Raw genomic sequence first — 20767 nt, forward strand, 5'->3', positions numbered from 1 at the left:
CATTAAAGACACGAAATAGGTAGAATTGGCCAGTTTTAAAGACAAGTACTTGAAAATAACCGAAACCAAATAAGTGACATAAGTACTAGTACATAAATATCACTGAGGTATTAATGTATGTAACCTTAAGAGCTTGCATGTGCAACATTAAGCACTCATTAGCTCCACTTGTTAGGGTCAGAAGTCTTTATTTACTTATTTTTCATACCATAAGAGTGTGATTTGAACATAAAATATGTTATTTGCACACTTTTCAAATTACCAAGTTTTTTTTACACTTCACACCCCATACAGATGGCATGCTTTTACTTATAATGGACCTCTATGCTGTGTACATAATATTAGTGTTCGAATTTTTTAGTTACTTTACTAGTAGCTGTTCATCTGGGTTTTTACCATAAATATATGTACATGTAAAAATTTGGTTTTACTCATCTCGTTGGCGGACAGATCCACCATTATGTCAATGCTCCAATTTTTACTCATCTCGTTGGCGGACGGATCCACCATTATGTCAATGCTCCCTAACATCCCTACAACTATTGTTTGTTTTCACATTGGATCGACTTGAATAACATTTAAAGTCATATGCAAAGAGGCAGTGCTTAGGGCCTGTTTGAGTTTTGTTCTGTGGTGTGGTGTATTGTTCCCAACAATGCTACAGTAGCACTATTGAGCATTATTGAGGAACAAAACATGTTTGGCGTAGGTTGTGCTGGTTTGAACAGTATCAGAACACTTTGCACTATTTGGGCCAAATGTTGGAATAAAAAAAACTTGTTCCAAGTGTTCCGCCTCTATCTCTATTCTCGTCTCAACTCTGAACTTGCCAGTCTCTCTCTCTTTCTCTCTCCAACTGCAAACCTGTAGGGGTTTTGTTTTAATTTTTTTTAGGGCAAATCATTCAGCCTCCTAAATGCCTCCATCTCTATTCTCTCTCTCCCTCTTCGCCGGCGCCAAACCAGTCGTCTCCACCGGATCCTCATAGCTCATGGCCGGATCTGGATTCTCAATGTTGAACTTGCCCTAGTCTCTCTTTCGATCTCTCTCTGCAACTGCAAACTTTTGATACCCAACACCATATGTAGCAAATTGAGTTGTTTTGGAAACCTTTTTGGGTATTTTCCTTTGAGAGACGGGATGTAGGGCACGGTTTTTGCCATTTTCGATCTCTTCAACCCTAACCAACCAGGGAATGAAAATTGGAGTGTTTGGTTTGGGGTTTTGTTGATTGGGCGGTTGGAGGAGGTAGATGGTGGTTTCGGTGAGAGAGAAGAAACCGTCACGTTTGGCTTTTCGACCTAGGACAAGATGGTTGCGATTGGTGGGGGAAGGAGCAAGGAGAGGCAGAGGAGACGGTTGCCATTTTTGTTCTCTGATACGAAATTTTTTTGAAGATGAAGCCAACTCTAGGATTCCTGTGACTAATTAATGATCAACGCTAGACTTCCCCTTTTTTTTTAGGGCAAATCATTTCAGCCTCCCAATTGCCCTAGTCTCTCTGTCTCTGCAGCTGCAATTCTGTGTGGTGTATGGTTTTTGTTTTAATTTTTTTTCTAAATCAACTAATTAAGCTCTGTAATTCTTGTTTTGCAAACTAATCAAGGGAAGTAATTAATTTATTTTAATCATTAAAAAAAATTATAATAATTTCTATTTCAAAATTCTCAGAGCAAATTTTTGTCGCCAAACATGTTTTGCTCTCCTCTCAAAACACTACACCACACAACACTTGTTCTGTTCTAGGCTAGAACACTACACTACACCACACTACAAACTCCAAACAGGCCCTTAGCATGTGATGTTCTCCAATCCTATGAGTTGGACTTATTTGTTTGCTTTTAAAGTTTCACCTAACCCATCACATATGGCATCTACCATTTTCGGGGAAAGTTAATTTGATTTTGAAGTTTCACCTGACATATCACATATGGCATCAACCTTGTTGGAGAATGTTAATTTGATTTTGAAGCTTCACCAAACATATAACAATCTACAATGAATTGGAGCCGTTGATGATCATTAAGTCTTTGAGTCATTTCTGTTGTTGCTTTTCTTTTTCAGTGATTTCCGTTGCAAAGTTTTGACTCTCATTCTTAACAAATTTGGAGCCTGATTTTCAGAATTTTTTTTTTTTTTTTAATTTTTTTAATTTTTTTTAATTTTTTTAATTTTTATTTTTTATCTTGCTTCATGATTTGTAAGTTTTTTTTCTAACTTGACCATTGCTTATGTATTGTCATTGATGACTTGGTCTTTGTGGCTTTGCAATGAGAGAAAAAAAAAAAAAAAAAAAAAATTATGGGTTTCTAGCTATGAATTAATTGTATTATGTAATTCAGTAAAAACACGACCATGAATTGGTAAACCAAGGAGAAAATTGAAACCTTTTTTTTTAGAATTTGATATTATATGGAATTTAATAATTAGATATATAAGAGGTTTGTTTTTTTAAGGCAATCCTAAATAAACAAGACTTGTTTCCCAAGTTCCATCCACAAGGAAAGTTTCCATTTACAGATAATTGTGAACAAGACTTGTTGGAGGATTTGGACTTTTCAACACAAAAAGGTCCATAAGCTTCTTGGACAATCCGGGACTCATTTTCCTCTGGCAAAAGACATTTGGTTTGTTAGTTAATTATATCGTTTTTACTTTCATAACATCAAAACAATTAAGAATTCAATAGTAAGTAAGATCAGTTTTTAACCTTCGTGTCAAATTAAATCCAAGCAATTTTTTTTTCCAAATAATTCTAAAATGCTAGCTTTTCATCAATAAAATATATATATGATGTGGTAACTGGTAAATATTTTGACATAAGTACTAATACATAAATATCACTAAGGTTTTAACATATGTAACCTTAAGAGCTTGCATGTGCAAATTCAGCACTCATCAGCTCCACTTTTTAGGATCAAAAGTCCTTGTTTGCTCATATTTTTCGTATTATAAGGGTGTGATTTAAACATAATATTAGCGCTATTGAGCATTATTGAGGAACAAAACATGTTTGGCGTAGGTTGTGCTGGTTTGAACAGTATCAGAACACTTTGCACTGTTTGGGCCAAATGTTGGAACAAAAAAAACTTGTTCCAAGTGTTCCGCCTCCATCTCTATTCTCGTCTCAACTCTGAACTTGCCAGTCTCTCTATAATGAACCTCTATGCTGTGTACATAATATTAGCGTTCTTACTTTAGTAGTAGCTGTTCATTTGGTTTTTTTACCATAAATATATATATATATATGTAAAAATCTGGTTTTACTCATCTCGTTGGCGGACAGATCCACTATTATGTCAATGCTCCCTAACATCCCTTCTACTATTGTTTGTTTTCACATTGGACTTGAATAACATTTAAAGTCATGTGCAGAGAGGCAGTACTTAGCATGTGATGTTCTCCAATCCTATAAGTTGGACTTATTAGTTTGCTTTTAAAGTTTCCCCTAACACATCACATATGACATCTACCATTTTCGGAGAAAGTTAATTTGATTTTGAAGTTTCACCTAACATATGACAATGTTGAATGAGTTGGAGCTGTCTTTGAGTCATTTTTGTTGTTACTTTTCTTTACGGCGGTTTCCGGCCAAAGCTTTCATTCTCGTTTTCAACAAATTTAGAATTTATTCTTTATTTTTTTATTTTTTTTTTGCTTCATTATTTGTATGTCTTTTTTTAATTTAACTATTATATATGTGCTGTCATTAATAACTTGTGCCTTTGCAATTAAAAAAAAAATAAAATTGGAATTGTACGTTGTTATGTTTTGGTCAATAAAAATTTCTCATACAATAAAATTGTTTTGATTGGAGGAAAGTATCCATGACTTGTATTCCCACAACCTACTCCCTTTCTTGCATCCGTGAGTGCTTTGACCCACATGATAAGATTAGTAACGTTCCTATTGGTGTCCCGTGTATTTTAGTCAACTTGACTAATTAGTTTTTGTGATGAGTAGCGAATCTATTTATAAGTATGAAATAGAGATGTTCTGGCTCTGTTGGATCCCAAAATTCATCGACGTCTACACAAACCTAAAGCTAGTAATTAAGGTAGAGATAGCTGATGGAGGTGCCAGAGGTAGAGACGAAGGACGAGTTTTTTATTTCCATAATAAAAAAAATGGGCCACAAATATGATGGAGGAGTTTTTTACAACATAAATGCTCTCAAGCATTTTGGGGTTTCCGAGCCATGGATCCCCGTCATGCACAGGGTCCCTGATCTTCTTCGTAAACAAAATGAAGACGTATATACCCCCGTCACCGTATCAATTGGGCCTCTTCACAGAGACAAGACGCATCTGCAAGCAATGGAGGACATCAAACTCAGCTACATGTATTTCTTACTTGACCGAGGTACTAGAGGATTTAAGCGAGCACTACGTGATTGTGTGTATGCTATAAGATCGATGGATGACGATATCAGGAGATCCTTTGCAAAAGTGAAACTAGAAGAAAATGTCGGGCTTTCAGAAATAATGCTTATTGATGCGTGCTTCATAATTGAGCTTCTATACAGGAATTACCGAAAGACACAAGACCCCATTTTGTTACAATGCAGTCCACCGTGACTTGCTATTGCTCAAGGATCAGATTCCCTTCTTTGTTCTTGAAGGATTATTCCAAAAGACGGTGAAATGCCTCCAGAGATTGCCGTCATTTCCTGGTGAACGCTCGCTTCCGATTCCTACTCTTACTCAATGTATCCTTTTGTTCTTTGGAAATATGATAGCCCTAGAAGATACAAGAACAACAGAAGAAGAATACAGTTTTCATGGATCTAGACATCCTTATCATATACACCATCTTCTTCACATGCGCTTCACGTCTGCAAGTACTAATGACGAAGGAGACGGCGAGACACCGCTGGAGCAAAGAAACAGCAAGGTATCCGGATTCAATTATTCTGCTACAAAACTTGACGTTGCAGGAGTCAAGTTGAAGGCAGTTGCAAAACGAGCCCTACACGACTTGAAGTTCAGTACTGCTCCTCGTTGTTTTCATTTGAGGCAAAAAGGTCAGATTGAAATCCCACCCTTCTCCATTAACGAATCCACTGAGCCATTCTTGAGAAACCTCATTGCTTTTGAACAACGTTGCCCTCAGTTTTCAAGCAATTTCTTATTGCATGCTTTCCTCATGGATATTCTCATTGACACCATTGATGATGTCGAATTGCTTGAAGAAGCAGGAATCATACATAATGGTTTGGGTTCAAGAGAAGCGGTGCTCCATATCTTCAACAATATTTGCAAATGTGTTGTACCACATCGTTTTAAATATAGTGGGCTTTTGATGGAGGTGAAGGACTTCTGCACACCTGCGCGAGTAAGTTATCGGAAGTTGCTGCATTTTTATTTTGGTAATATATGGATCGATACGTGTGTCAGTCATTGGTGCAGTTCTCCTTTTTCTCCTAACCTTTTTGCAGACCTTCTACGCCATGTTTTCTTATCATAATCAGTAGATATCGATATGTTGAGGTATGCAATCATTTAGATGATCAGTAGTATGCCTTTGTTCCTTTATATTAGGGTTAATTACAACGACACCCCCTGAGGTTTGTCATATTGATAATCATATACAACTTAACCCTTTTTTAAACAAAGACACCCCCTTAGGTTTGATAAAGCTAACAAAGACATCCTAATGCTGGTGAATTGACATTATTGTTCCTTGATACATTCAATTACCAATTTATCCAATACAATTATTTTTTATTGACCAAAATACCCTACTAATAAACTAAACCAACAGCCACCACCATCCACTCCTAAATGAACCCACCACCACCCTATCAAACCCACAATGCACAGAACCTACTGCCAATGTTCAAGGATTCTTGCCGTCTTTGCTCACTGGACATAACATCCTCAGTCGAGCCCATCTTCTTCCTCATCGGACTCTTCTCTGCATCGCTATTCCACCGCCGCCAGATCTTCCTCTCTGGCCGTCTTAGTTTGCTTGCCAGAATCCGAGCTCTTTGTCATCGCCCATCACGGCTAAGCCCTCCACCGTCGAGCTCGCCGCCGCTATCATCTGAAGCCACAAGCTCGCCATCAGCTGCCGCATCACAAGCGAGTCCTCTGTTCTGAGCTTTCCGCCGCTTCGGTCAAAATCGGTGAAGCCAGCCGGTCAATTCTTGCCCCCCGATTTCACGCAGCATTTCCTCTCATAATCGAACCCTCCATCGGCTGAGCCACGCGCCGTCCATCACAGCCGATAAATCACAGCCGCGAACACAGTCCGATGCCGTCACTCTATCTCAGCCGACCTCACCGTTCTGAGCAAAGCCCCAAGCTCACCGCCACGAGTCATTCATGGCCAAATCGGCCGATTTCCCCACAGTCGTACTAAGCCCATCACTGTCCCGCCGCTCGTCCATTGCTGTTCCGTGCTCTCTGCCGCGAATTGTCCATAGCCAATTCTAACCAGTCGTCGTTCATCATCGCAGTTCACTGTCGATTATGTTTCTGAAAGATAAAGAAAGGGTTTTTATTGGAAACCCTAGGTAGTGAGTGATGAATGGTGTGGGTGAAATCGAATTGGTGGGTTTTTCTTAGGTTATCTTGGATTAGGTGATGGTGATTGAAGAATGGGGAGGAAGGAGGCAGTGAGGTTGTGGAAAGGTGGAACTTACGGTGGTGTAGGGATGGCGGGTGGTAAGATGTAATAGTGTATATATATAAGGGCAAAGTTGACTTTTCATGAATTCTGATATTTTATTATAAAAATGAATTAAACATCGAAAGGCAATCTCATCTTTTACAATATTTTAAGGGCTTGTTTGGAACAAAATTTTTATAGGGGGTGTCTTTATTCAAAAAAGGGCTAAGGTGTAAATGGCTGTTAATATGGCAAACTTCAGTCAGTGTCGTTGTAATTAACCCTTTATATTATGTGCTATTGGTCAAGATTACCTTGGGTAATATGGATTGCCTTTTACCTTCACCTTTATGATTTGTAATTCACATAAAGATCATTATTGCAAGTTCTGTATAAGATTCTCAAAATCAGTAGTGTTTTATTTCCCCATTCACTTTTGCTCTGAAGTCAATTTGAAGTATTTATATAGGCTATATAATAGAAAATTGAGCAGAGGGATCTGGACTTGGTTGCCGCAAAAATCTCATTGGAGTTTCACGGGAACCTACCTCTGTATTGGCATGTCTAGAATTGGCTCACCTCAAGCCTAGTTCCAATTTATGGTTGGTTTATGGGAGACCTCTCGTGCAAAATGAAAAATCCTGATCTTCAACTTCTTGTTTGTGTTATAAAATAGGAGCTAGTAATATATTTAGAGAATATTTTAAAATTATTTATAAAAATTATCATATATTATAGAACTAGTTCCAACAAACCCAAAATGTTATTAATGAGAAAAGCTACCACAAAGTATGAGCATTACAACTATTTATCGTAAAAGTAAAACCCTCCAAAAATTACCTACTAGGTAACAACGAACTCTAAGAATGAGTGAAAATTAGGGTATTATCCTAGTTGGTAGAGCGTTCAGCTCCTTGAGCAAGTGTACTCGCGTTCGAGTCCCTCTTCTCTTCGTTTGTGAAAAATAAAAATAATAATAATAACAATGTTATTTTCTTGAGTGAAAATACAAAAAATAAATAAATAAATAACGTTTATTAACGCTTATTGTTGTCACAATTTTGAAAGTAAAAATAATAACAGTGTTTAATAATACATATTTGTTACAAATTTACATAATATTTTTTAATTATTTTATTTTTATTTTAAATTTTTTCATTAGTACAAAAAAAACCTTAAATATGTATGCAATTCAATTATTTCACAAATATTAAAATTATCCAATATAGGATAATAACATATAATGTTCAATTTAAAATCACAAATCCTAATAATACCCAATACATAAGTACAAAATAAGATATATTAAGACAAAAATAGGAATCTTTTCGATCGATCTGAGAATTGTTGGATCAATCGAACTTTGTGGGATCTTTGGATAAGGATAAAAGAGCTTGGATCCATCTTGGAGAGTCTAGATCGATGAACTTTCGATCGATCGAAGTATTCTTGAGGTCGATCGAACCTACTGAATTTCCACACTTTGCTTCAATCTGCTTCTTTTAAGCTCTTATTTAGCTGAATTAGCTTATTTTGGGGATAAGCACCTAAAAAGGGCAATAACATGAAACTAGTCTAAAATGGGAAAGTAAGATAGATAAAGGTCCTAGAATACCTAAGCTTAAGGGGTTTAAATACGCACTTTTTAGCGCTCATCACCTTATCTTTAAGGGTAAAAGGAAAAAGTTTGAGTCTTAAAACTTCTTCTCGCATGTCCGTGTATTTTACGGTGGAACACACTTTAAGAAACTCATCCAAATACTTATAGGGTTCTTCACTTGGAAGTCCATGATAGTTGGGAAGCATTTGAATAGTTTATGGTTTAATCTCATAGTGATGTGCTCTAAATGGGGGCAATTGAATGCATGTAGGTGCATTGCATTCATTAGGCACATAATGGTCTCTTAAAGCAATATGAGGATTCACAATTGGTAGTGCTACTCGAACACCATGGTTGCCTTGCATAATGGGAGGTTGTGGAGCAAAAATTGGCCGAGGCATTCCCAATAGAATTTGGCCTTATTGTTGTGGTGGGATGAATGGTCTTGGCATGCCCAATGGTACTTGAATATTTTCATGATGCACATTAGGGTGGAGGATGCCTTGTTGGTCTATGTGACCAAGGTCCTCCACATGGTCGTCATTCAATTCCTCTATTGGTGAAATGGAGTGATGAGAGCTGCCTCTTCCCCTAGGATTACGAACAATCGATTCAAGATGCAAATTAGAAGGGACAAGAGTAGGATTTAATGACCTACGACCATGCATGCACTAGCAAAACAAATAACAAGTAATTAATCAAATAACAATCACTTCACCCCCATAACAAATCAATCAGCAAATCTCCACATACAATGATTCCATACTCCCATGTTTGAACAACATACTTAGAAAAAGTAAATTGCCTCCACGCGGGCTCACGAGCTATCTATGAAATGAAAAACTTGCCACCACGCGAGCCGACGATTTAACTATAGATTGAGTTAGAAAGATCTCACAAAGGGTCCTTAAGCAACTTCAATTCATTTTCAATTTTCAAGCTTTGCTATGCTTTGTAAATTTTAGATTTTAGCCCTTTATGCTTTTGCTTAGCTTCACTTGGCTTCCTTGCTTTCTTTATTCTTTAATTCCCTTTATTTGACTCTCTTAGCTCAATGCACCTAGCCAATCAAGAACAAACACAATAAGTAACAAAAATAAAGTAAAGTAAAGACATGATTAAAAGAGTACTAATTCTTATTTGTTTCCAAAACACGGCGTTGCCAATTCAAATCCCAGCAACGACGCCAAAAACTTGGTGGTTGTCGCGGCACCAATGTTTAAAAATTGTACTAAGAAAGTGAGTGTGCAATGTGGCCAAGTTTTAAATTTATAAAAGTCACTACTACCTCCAACTAAAAATATAGCTAGGGTGAGTAGGGATCGTCCCAAGGGATTGTGAGCATGTTTGCAATGGAGACAATATATAGGGTTAGTAGGTCAAGTGATCAAAAGATGATTTGTTTGGTTGATTAAACTATAATGCAATTGAAATTAAAGCAAGTAAAAGTAACAATTTAGAAAGTAGGGAAAAAGATATAGAGGAGAAGACTTGGGGTACTAGAGCTCACCATTAAGCTTGACTTCACTAGACACTAGCAATTGTATATCAATGGGGAAATTGAATTGTAACTTGTGTGTGTGTGTGACATTAATTGAAACTAGGCATGGATGGCAAATAAGTATAGATTGTATAGCCAATCAAATAGAAAGCACAACCTATCAAATGAGACCAAAATCTATTCAATAAAACCACAATTTATATACACACAACTATCTATAAACATACACCCTTTGCATTCATAAGTATGGAACACCAAGGAACAAGAATAGATTGTCCATCTATCTATGAATCTAAAGCAACTACACTACATCTACATTAAAGACATGAAAATTAAACTAATTAAGCTAAAGGTGTGGCACAATCCATCAAGAAACAAGTGTGAACCATCAAATAAATTACAAGAGTGTTCAATTAAGCACTATGTTTTGACCATCTCTAGATTAACTTCATCCATACACATAGACATGCATAAACTCCACTAAATCTAGAGAAAAGCACATAAATCATCCATTCTAGCATATATAGACATATGGTTAGAAATTGATAATCAATTGAAAGCATTAATCCATACACATCAAGTAGAAATCACAAGATATATATATAAATCTAAGATCAAAACATTTATTACAAGAAAATCCCCAAAAATATATAAAGCACTAAGTCTAGGAAGCAAACTTAGGGGCTACTCTAGCCTCAAGTAGATATCTAGCCACTCATTGAAGTAGTCATCCAACCCTCAAGGGCTATCTCCATGGTAGGAATGACCTCCTTCTTAATGGAAACCCTAGAAGAATGGAAGAACTCCCAAAGATGTGTAAAATCTCTCTAGTCTCTAGCCTCCTCTCCAAGATATGAGATATGTTATCAAGATATGAATATGTGTGTAAAAATGGATCAAAATCCTTATATATGAGGCTCAAGTGTCACACCCAATGGTCTGGATTCGTGCACTAGGGTCCTTGCAATGATTGCACCATGACCCAACTTTTAATGAGCTAGAATTCGTTTTATTTCGAACTTGAGAAGGTTCGATGGATCGAACTGTGGTGAGATTGATTGAACTTAGGTGAGATCCATCGAATGTTGCAAAGATCGATCATCCTTGGCGGTGCCTTTTTGAATAAAGATAAATCTCTGAGATATTTTGGGAAAGAGACAAAAGTTGTAGGTGTGGATAAGGTCGAATAATTCGATCGATCTGAGAAAGGATGGATCGATCGAAGATGGTGAGATCTTTTGAATAAGGACAATTACTTGGATCCATCTTGATAAGGCCAGATCGATCTTGCTCTGATTGATCGAAGGAATGTTGAGATCAATCGAACTTGCTGTTTTTCCATACTTTACTCCCATTTTTCTCTTTTCTTCTATTCAGCTTGAGATTGCTTCTTTTAAGCTCTTATTTGGCTGAATTAACTTATTTTTGGGAAAAGTACCTAAAAAGGGCCATAACACGAAATTAGTCTAAGATGAAAAAATAAGATAGATAAAGGTTCTAGAATACCTAAGCTTAAGGGGCTTAAATGCGCACTTTTCAGCGCTCATCAGTGTTCCTCGGCTACGGGCCTGAGAGGAATTATATTGTGCTAGACTCTTGAGGTCCGAAGCGATGTGTTCCTCGGCTATAAGCCTGAGAGGAACTGTATTGTGCTGGACTTTTGGGGTCCGAAACGTTGTGTTCCTTGGCTATGAGCCTGAGAGGAACTGTATTGTGCTGGACTCTTGGGGTTCGAAATGATATGCTCCTCGGTTGTGAGCCTGAGAGGAACTGTATTGTGCTGGACTCTTGAGGTTCAAAGCAATGTGTTCCTCGGCTATGAGCCTGAGAGGAATTCTATTGTGCTGGACTCTTGGGGTTCGAAACGATATGTTCCTCGGCTATGAGCCTGAGAGGAACTGTATTGTGCTGGACTCTTGAGGTCCGAAGCGATGTGTTCCTCAGCTATGAGCCTAAGAGGAACTGTATTGTGCTAGGCTCTTGAGGTCCGAAGCGATGTGTTCCTCGGCTACGAGCACAAGAGGAATTGTATTGCGTCGGACTCTTGAGGTCCGAGGCCTGATCTGGAAAACTTACTAAGCATGCAAAACTGGCTGAAGATTCAAAAATGACATGAGGCTAAGAAAGAGAGTGACTGTAACTGAGGAGTCCCCCATACATTTGTTTGGGAGACTTCTTTCCACAAAGACTCTCTTCGTGGCAACCAAATGTGGTGTGCTAACTCTATATTTATTATACACCTCTTATACTCCTTTTCGATGTGGGACAAGGAATATAATTTAATATGGGCCAAAAAATACAGCGTTGCTTTGTTTATGAAAATATCTTTCTTTTGTCATAATATCAAAGTAGGGTTTCTTTTGTCGTAATATCAATAGTAGGGTATCTTTCTTTGTGAAAATATCTTTCTTTTGTCGTAATATCAACAGTAGGGTTTATGTATTGCCCCCTATGACGAAAAAGAAAGTAGCAACAAGTAATACCCCATATTACTTAAAGTAAAAGAAGTAAAGATTTGTATTACTCAAGAAACTTTTATTATGTGGGTCCAGAAACAGCCATAATTGGAAAGAAAACAAATGTATGCTGTCTATAAAAGAAAAGTAAATAAACTATACTATCTAATGAAAATACTTTTTCAAGTGTATTGCATTCTATGGACGTGCAATTGGACGCCCATCAACTTTCGCCAACCGGTAAGCTCCTTTCCCTACTGCTTCTGTGACTCTATAAAGTCCAATCCAATTGGGTTGTAACTTTTTTACATTGCCTGTTTCCTACTTTAGCACCCAATCTCTTTCCACAAAACGGTTGAACCTGACTCGCTTGTTGTAATTGTTACACAACTGTTGTTGGTACGAAGCGAGCCTAATGGCTGCAACATCCCTTTTTTCCTCCAAGAGATCGAGGCTGTGTTCAAACTGTTGATCATTGTTTCCTTCGAGCACCAAATGGGTCCAAAGAGTAGGAACTGCTGATTTCGTGGAGATGACAGCCTCCGACCTATAGGCCATGGCAAAAGGGCTTTCTCCCGTTGGCTTTTGTGGGGTGGTTCGATATGCCCAAAACACCTGAGGTAGATTCTCGTACCATTTTGATTTGAGCTTTTCCAACTTTTTCTTCAGGCAGCTGAAAATGGTTCGGTTAGTTATTTCAGCCTACCCATTTCCATCATGATAACCTTCGGCACCCCAAATCGGCAGATTATGTTGTTCCATAGAAAACTCTTTACTTGTTCATGGGTCACGCTTGAATAAACTTCGGCTTCAACCCATTTTGTTAAGTAATCCGTGGCTAGCAACACTTATTCCTTTTGCTCCACAGTTTTGGGTAAAGGACCGACCATATCAATCTCCCATTGAGCTAATAGCCATGGATTCGCCATTGCGTGCAAATCTTCGGCGGGTTGATGTTTCATTAGACCATGTCGCTGGCACTTGTCACATCTTCTGACATACTCTTCAGCATTTTGAGCCAAGTATGGACAGAAATAATCTTGAGTTAGGACCTTATGTGCCAAGGATCTGCCTCCAGAGTGGTTGCCGTAATCCCTGTCCCGAACCTGTTTTAGAATCGTAAGGGCTTCTGGGACTTAAACGTTTCAGGTAAGGACCTGAGAATGACTTTCGATATAATTGATTATTGATGATAGAATATTTGGTTGCGGTGAGCCTGAGTTTCCGTGCCTCGGCCTTCTGGTTCGGAAGAGTTCCCTCCTTGAGGTAAGCTTCCAATGGATCCATCCAGCATGGTTCGCATGGAATATCTGGGATCACCATTATGTCCTGCCGAGGGCTTATACTTGGTTCATCCAAGATGTCAATTGGTACTATCTGGACCAAATCTTCATCTGAAAAAGACATTTCAGCAGCCAATTGATCTGCTTCAGAATTCTCCTTACGAGGTACCTGATGGAATTTGATTTGGTCGAACCCTCACGTGGCACTCTCCACAGCCTTCCTATAGGCTTTCATTCTATCTTCTTTGGGTTGATACTGGCCTATTACCTGATTCACAATAAGTTGAGAATCACTAAAAACTTTTAGACACCTTACTTGGAGTTGGTTTGCTAACCGAAGTCCTGCGAGCAAGGCCTCATACTCTGCCTTGTTGTTAGTAGCAGGAAAAGCCAGACAGATTGATTGTTACAGCTTGGTGCCTTCGGGGGTTACGATAACAATTCCGGCCCTGGCACTAATCAGGTTCGAGGAACCATCCACCTGAAGCTCCCATTGTGGCTCAGGAGGACCTAGCTCTTTGGGCTTATCCTCATACTCCAAGAGAAAGTCAGCCAATGCTTGTCCTTTGTGTGACACCTTTAGTTCATAGGATATATCAAAGGAACTGAGTTCAATTGTCCATTTAGTTATTCTTCCAGATAAGTCTGGCTTGGAAAGAATGACGTGCATGGGGTAGTTAGTAAGAACTTTGATGCTGTGCAACTCAAAGTAGTTTTGAAGCTTTCTCTTTGCATATACCAATGCTAGTATGATCTTCTTTGCTTTGCTGTTTCATATTTCTGCATCTGTCATTGTCTTACTGGTGTAGAAGACTGGATACTGATTTTTCCCTTTTTCTCTAATCAACACTGCACTCGTGGCTATGCTGGAGATTGCTAAGTACATGATAAGAGTTTCACCAGGCTTCAGAGCTGACAGAATTGGGGTTCAGCCATGTAACACTTTAGTTAGTTGAGAGCAGCCTGCTGTTGAGGTCCCTATATGTCTTTGTTTTTGGACCTTATTGCATCAAAGAATGGTTTGCACTTATCTAACAGTCGAGAGATAAATCGACTGAGAGCTGTGATTCGACCGATCAAAACCTGTACTTCCCTGAAGGTTTTCGGTTCTTGATTTTGTATAAGGGCTTGAGCCTGAGCCGGACTCACCTCAATTCCGCTTTTGTTTACAATATGGCCGAGGAACAGTCCTGAAGAAACCGCAAAAGAGCACTTCGAAGGGTTCAGCTTCATATTATATCTTCTTAAAGTATCAAAGACCTTTTAAAGGTGCTTAGGATGTTCCTCCTTCTTCACACTTTTGACCACTATGTCGTTGATATAGGCCTCGACCGTCTTTCCCAACATCTCATCAAAGATCTTGTTAATAAGGCACTGGTAAGTTGCCCCACCATTCTTGAGTCCGAAGGGCATGACTCTATAATAGTAGGTGCCTTTCTCTATTATGAAAGTAGTTTTCTCTTTATCCTCTGGATTCATAGGGATTTGGTTATAGCCGGAGTATGCATTAAGAAATGTGAGCCTTTCCAAACCAGTAGTAGCATCAACCATCTGATCTATTTTGGGTAATGGAAAGCTGTCTTTAGGACAGGCTTTGTTGAGATTGGTAAAATCTATGCACACCTTCCATTTTCCATTCTTCTTCTGAACTATCACCACGTCAAAGAGCCATTATGGGTAGTGCACCTCTCAGATGAAGCCCGCCTAAAACATTTTGCTTACTTCTTCAGCTATAATTCGGTTGCGCTCAGGAGCGAACCTTCTGTGCCTTTGCTTGATTGGTTTGAATGCCGGATCCACCTTCAGGCTATGGAATAAGACTAAAGGATTGATTCCCACCATGTCGGAATGTTCCCAAGCAAATGCATTTGCGTTCCGTCGAATGACTTTGATTAACGCTTTCTTTTCTTCGGCTATGGGGGAAAAACCTATATAGGTAACCTTTTGAGGATCGCCGAGGATTACTTTGACAGCCTCCAGAGACTCCCCAGTAGGCTTTGCAGCTTCGGCTTCATCCTCTGCTTTCGAATACCTAGGCAGAGGGTTCTGTAATTGCTATTTGGATATGCTCCTAGGGGGTGTGATTGGTTGGGACTGTTGTACTACCTTCTTTGCTTCATTCTGTGTCAACATGTAGCATTCTTTGGTAGTGACTTAATCTCCCCTAAGATCAATAACCTCTTTTCCGTCCGGAGACAAGCATCACATCACTTAATGAAGGGTAGACGGAACCCCATTCGTTCGGTGGATCCAGCCTCTTCCCATAATAAGATTATAAGAAGGATGGATCTCTATTAGAACAAAGTTCTCCTTCAGTGTCCTCTTTACTGCGGTCACGGATAGGTCAATTACCCCAAGGGGGTCCACCTTGGTGCCATTAAACCCCATCAAGGGGCTGGAGGTGGGCCGAATTAATGATGACGAAATCTCCAGCTGCTCAAAGACCGCCTTCATGATAATATTGGCACTGCTACCTAGATCTATCAAAACCCTCTTAATCATGCAATTAACCAGTAAGAGACTGATGACCAACGGATCCTCGTGGGGGAGTTGAACTCTTGATAGATCTCCATCGCCGAACCCAATATTGACGCTTCCCGAAGCAATAATGTTCACTGAGGATAACCTTCTTAGCTTATGGGCTGTCCTCAATCGGGATCTATATACCTCCTCTGACTCTTGATCATCCTCCAATCTTCCATGTATCGCATGGATGACCTTCACTTGATTACCTTTGACTTTCCGAGGATTAAACTCCCGGGGCTTCACGTACTCCTTTGTTGTGAGATAGTCTGCCAATTCACCTCTTATTATCATGTTTTCCACCTGCCGCCTAAGGGATCTGTAATCATTGGTTGTTTGCCCGTAATCTCTATGGTAGGCGCAGTGTTTGTTGTTGTCTCTATGCTCTAAAGGTTGCCTTATTGGTTGAGGGGCTGCAAACTTCATCTTATTCTCTTGGAATAGCCGATCCAAGGTTATGTGAAGAGGTGTGAATCTTTCCTCTGTCCTTGGCCTTTCTCGGGGACTTGAATGATTGGTGTTGAAGCGTGCTGGCTTTTTTAACTTTTGGAATTCGAAACCCTTTCCTAAGGCTTGTTCTCTACTATGACAAGTGTGGCATGTTGCGCTCGGTGGGCTACGTTCTCTTGATGTAGATCTGCACCCTAGCATTGAGAGTCTGCATATCCGGAGGGGAATATTTAACTAGGGATGTATAAAACTTGGTTCCCTGAATCATTGCAAGTTTAAACATTTCTATTGCAGTAGCAGGATGGCAATCTGCTATTTTCGAAGCCTCCATGTTACATCTGGACAAGAAATCCTGTAATGTTTCGCCTTTCTTTTGCCTTATAGTAAAGAGGCTAGCAATACACTTCTTTTGCTTCTTATTTCCGTAATACTGTGCTAAGAACATAGTACACAAAGTTTCATAGTCTAGAATAGATTTGTGTGGCCTATTCATGAACCACTCCAACGCAGCTCCTGTTAAATTGGTAGGAAAAACTTTGCACATCCATGGATCGTTGTGATCGTCCAGAGCTATCTTTTGTGCGTAGTGATCTAGGTGCCGAGAAGGATCTCCCGCATCATCAAACTGGGTAAAAGAAGGCATAGTGAATTTCTTAGGTCTGTCAATAAGGTACATATCATCAGTGAATGGGGTCTTCACGAGAGAATTCTTATGTTCCCTGGCCATCTCGGCAGGCGTTTGAACTCTCAGGAGTCTCTTTTCGTCAAAAGTCTCCTTTACTCCTGCACCATCTGGAACACCATTAGACCATACCGTAAGCTTATGGCTGGACTCGGCTTGTTCGTCCTGCGTGCGATGAGGAAGATTGTACGAAGCAACTGTCTTGGACGTTATCCTATGCTCTTGCTGAACTTCGTTGGGTCGAACTTCATTAGGCCGAACCCCATTGATCTGAGGCTCAATACCCTGAGGAGCGTTTTGGTTAGGAGGAGGCGTAGCTACATCAACTGGTGGTGGCTGAGGTGTCAACTGAGTCATAGCCGTTTGAAGGGTGTCATTCTGCTGTTGAAGCAATGCAATCTGGGCTACGCTGGCTTCGTTCGCTTGACAAATTGTTTCAAACTAGTGCAAGAACTCTTCTCGCATCTTTTGCATCAACTCTATCTGTTGATCAGCCACCGTTGACTCTCCGTTCGACATTCCAGATCGTGGAAACAAAAACAATTTGAAACAAAAGTGGGAGTATATTTCTATACGGTTCCCACAGATGGCGCCAAAGTGTAGGTGCGGAATTTCTCTCTATTAAAATAAATAAAAAGAAAAATACAACTCACTCAGAACAAGCAATTATAATACTCAGAGATAAACGTATAATGCTCGATGATTTTATTGGAGGTCTAGGCCTCTATTTATAAGAAACAAGGTGGTGGAATTATGGTAGGATTTGCCTGGCTTGTCCTCTAATCCATTCCATACATGACATTCTTTACAATTATAATCCTTCCTTTTTACAATTCTTTCCATGCAAAACTTTCCTTGCACAGAATTTTCTTCTTTGTTGAATCCTTTACCTAGAAGGACTGGTCTACCTTTAATTGAGGTTAGGTTGCATGTGAGCTGATCTAAATGACTCGGTAAATGGGCTTGGAGTTCAACCTTGGCGCCCTGGGCTGTTGACATCTTCACTGAGCCTGAATGAGATTATACGCATCTAGGCTTAGTAAATGGGCCGAATGGCCTCAGTCAGCGATCTATATGGAATAAAGACTTTGCTTGGGCTTGTTCCAGATTGGGCTCTTCCAACTTGGGCTTGATACCGTTCGGGCCTTTATTGTATGTACTATAAATTTGTAGTGTGATGACGTGGACGATTCTTATTGGAGGGGGGTGGTGCGAACGAGCGTGTGCACAAAATTATGCACAACACTAAAGGTTTTGAAATAATGTCAAGTGGGCACCATATTTTAAAATTTATAAAACCACTAAACACTTATACTATGGAGTATGAAGCGAGTAGTGATCGTCCCAAGAGATCTAAACAATATTGATTTTTGGAATTGAATTCTACTTTAGTACCTATGTGATTGCTAAAAAGAGTTTTTGTTTCGTGATTACAACTAATTTTAATCTAAATGATTGTAATAAAATAATAGAGTTTAAAGATTAGGAAAGAGACTTAGAGTGTAGGATTCACCACTAAACACATTCCCTAACTCACGCACTTTCAACTAATTGAGGAAACAATTAAATGTAATTATAATGTAGGTAATACTTGCAAAGAAAAGTATGAAGCATCAATTTCAAGCTTGAATTGCCTACCTAATGACAGATAAACTAAGTGTAGTGCAATTCACCAATCCAAAGAATGGTCCATCAATTCAAGTTACAATTCTAGCCTACATTAATCTAGAGGATAATGTATTTGTGACAATAAGCATGGATTTCAAACACAGGAAGGGATTGTCTACTTACCTAGGAATGTAAGTGCAATTAAACTATTTAAGCCTGAAATTAACTAAATTCAACGAGAATTTAACCTAATTAAATTAACTGTGTAGTACAATCCATCTAGTAGAAGCAATATCCATCAAATTAGAATACAAATACAACTAATTAGTCACATGCATAGACATCACAAGAATCAATTTACAAGGAATTCAAATGTAAAGCTTTTTTATTCATCAATAACACATAAGACAACATGAGATTAATACGAATAAACAATTGAAAGAATTAAATCATGTTATTCAAGCCTATACATTAATTACATAAATAAATCCCCAAAAAGTATGAAAAGAGAGAGAGAATAGGTTACATGCTTAGGGTTTATCCAACCCTAAGTAGAAGAATCAGCCACTCATGGTTGATGGAGTTGAAGATAGAACAATCTCATCCTTGGATTCATCATCTCTAAGCTTTTTCTTCCAAACCCTAGCTTGTTCTACGTTTCTCCTCTTTCGCATTTTCCAGTGAGAATATTGATATATCACGATTACCGAAAATAAAAACTTAATAATCAAATTAATAATGGCTCCCCCAAACTAATGGGTATTGGTTCCCTTAAATAAACCTTATTGGAGACCAATAAGTTACAAAATAAGCCCAAAACAAGAAAATCCCGTAACCAATAAAAATCAATCCCGCAATGCTGCCAGGTGCTGGGGGATCGATTCCCCAGCCTTAGGGATCAATCCCCCAAGGGCATTTTTAGTTCTGTGAATAGTGGAGGATTGATCCCCCACTCTGGGGGGGGGGGGGGGGGGGGATCAATCCCCCAGAGTTGGAATTTCCTTTTACACCTTATTTAGGTTCATTTTGGCCCCAGGCTAATTAGTTTGCTTCTTCATCTTTAGGAACATCATCAAAGGCCTGAGAAAAGTAGAATTGACCGCTTTTGAATAATAAACACACTATACACACTATGGGCCTGTTTACTAACAGGAATGATTCCTGATTTTTACTGTCAATTCCTAAAATTGAGAATCAAAAGTAAAAATTATGTTTAGTAAAGTACTTTTGCTTTTTTGTTTTAAGAAAGTACTTCCTAATTTTGTTAAGAGGAGAGAAAGTGAGAAATCTTTACTTTCTTGTTTTTTCCATTATAACGGTGCTACTATAGCAGAACTGCTCACCTGTATCACCCCTTCTCATACAATCTGTCTTCTCTCTTCTTCTTCTCTCTACCACTACAAACTACTACCAAACACTCGTCTCTTCTTCTTCTCTCTACCACCACAAACTGCTACCAAACACCCGTCGATCAGTCATTGAAAATTGAAACCCCTTCAAGCTTTATCGTTTTGAAAGAGTAAGTTGAAACCCCTTCATCACTTTCTTTCTCTAATTTCTCTCTCTATTGGTTTAACCTAAGCCCACTTGGCTGAAAGTAGATGAACGGCGGCAGCGAGTAGTTTCTCCAAGCCGAGGCTGGATTGAACTTATCGACGAACCGAACAACGACGAGACTGTGATGATATGAGCAAGGAATCCGGCAATTGGGCATCGGAGAAGGAGACCCAAATTTGCATCCACAAGCAATTCATACTCTAAAGTTTTATTCCCAGTCAGTTTATCCGTGAATTCCGGCATCGGAGAGGGAGACCCAAGTTTGAGGCTCTGGTTTCCATGGATTCTAGCATCGACACACAGTATATAGAGAGAAATTGAGAGAGATGGTTCACTAATATGAGCTAATGGATTTTGTTTTGGTTGTTGGATGGATTTTTGGTTTGGAAATGGTCTATGGGGGGCGAATATCAGCCTCATCAATCTCTCTCTATACTTTTTCTATATACCGATGGAATACAGAGGTGAATTCAACTAGAATCGCACCTATATACA

General features: G+C 39.0%; 1 protein-coding gene across 1 annotated transcript; it reads left to right on the forward strand.

The window, feature by feature from the left end:
* The first annotated feature begins 4127 nt into the window (after nt 1-4127).
* On the forward strand, nt 4128-5473 carry LOC132272607 (UPF0481 protein At3g47200-like). Its single transcript, XM_059773722.1, has 3 exons — nt 4128-4362; nt 4526-5334; nt 5438-5473. Exons 1-3 carry the CDS (start codon nt 4128-4130, stop codon nt 5471-5473), a joined length of 1080 nt encoding a protein of 359 aa, XP_059629705.1.
* Nucleotides 5474-20767: the final 15294 nt, after the last annotated feature.

This window comes from Cornus florida, unplaced genomic scaffold (genome assembly GCF_030987335.1).
Source record: "Cornus florida cultivar Cherokee Brave unplaced genomic scaffold, ASM3098733v1 CherokeeBrave_3.0.0_Hap2_Chr09, whole genome shotgun sequence".
NCBI lineage: Eukaryota > Viridiplantae > Streptophyta > Magnoliopsida > Cornales > Cornaceae > Cornus > Cornus florida.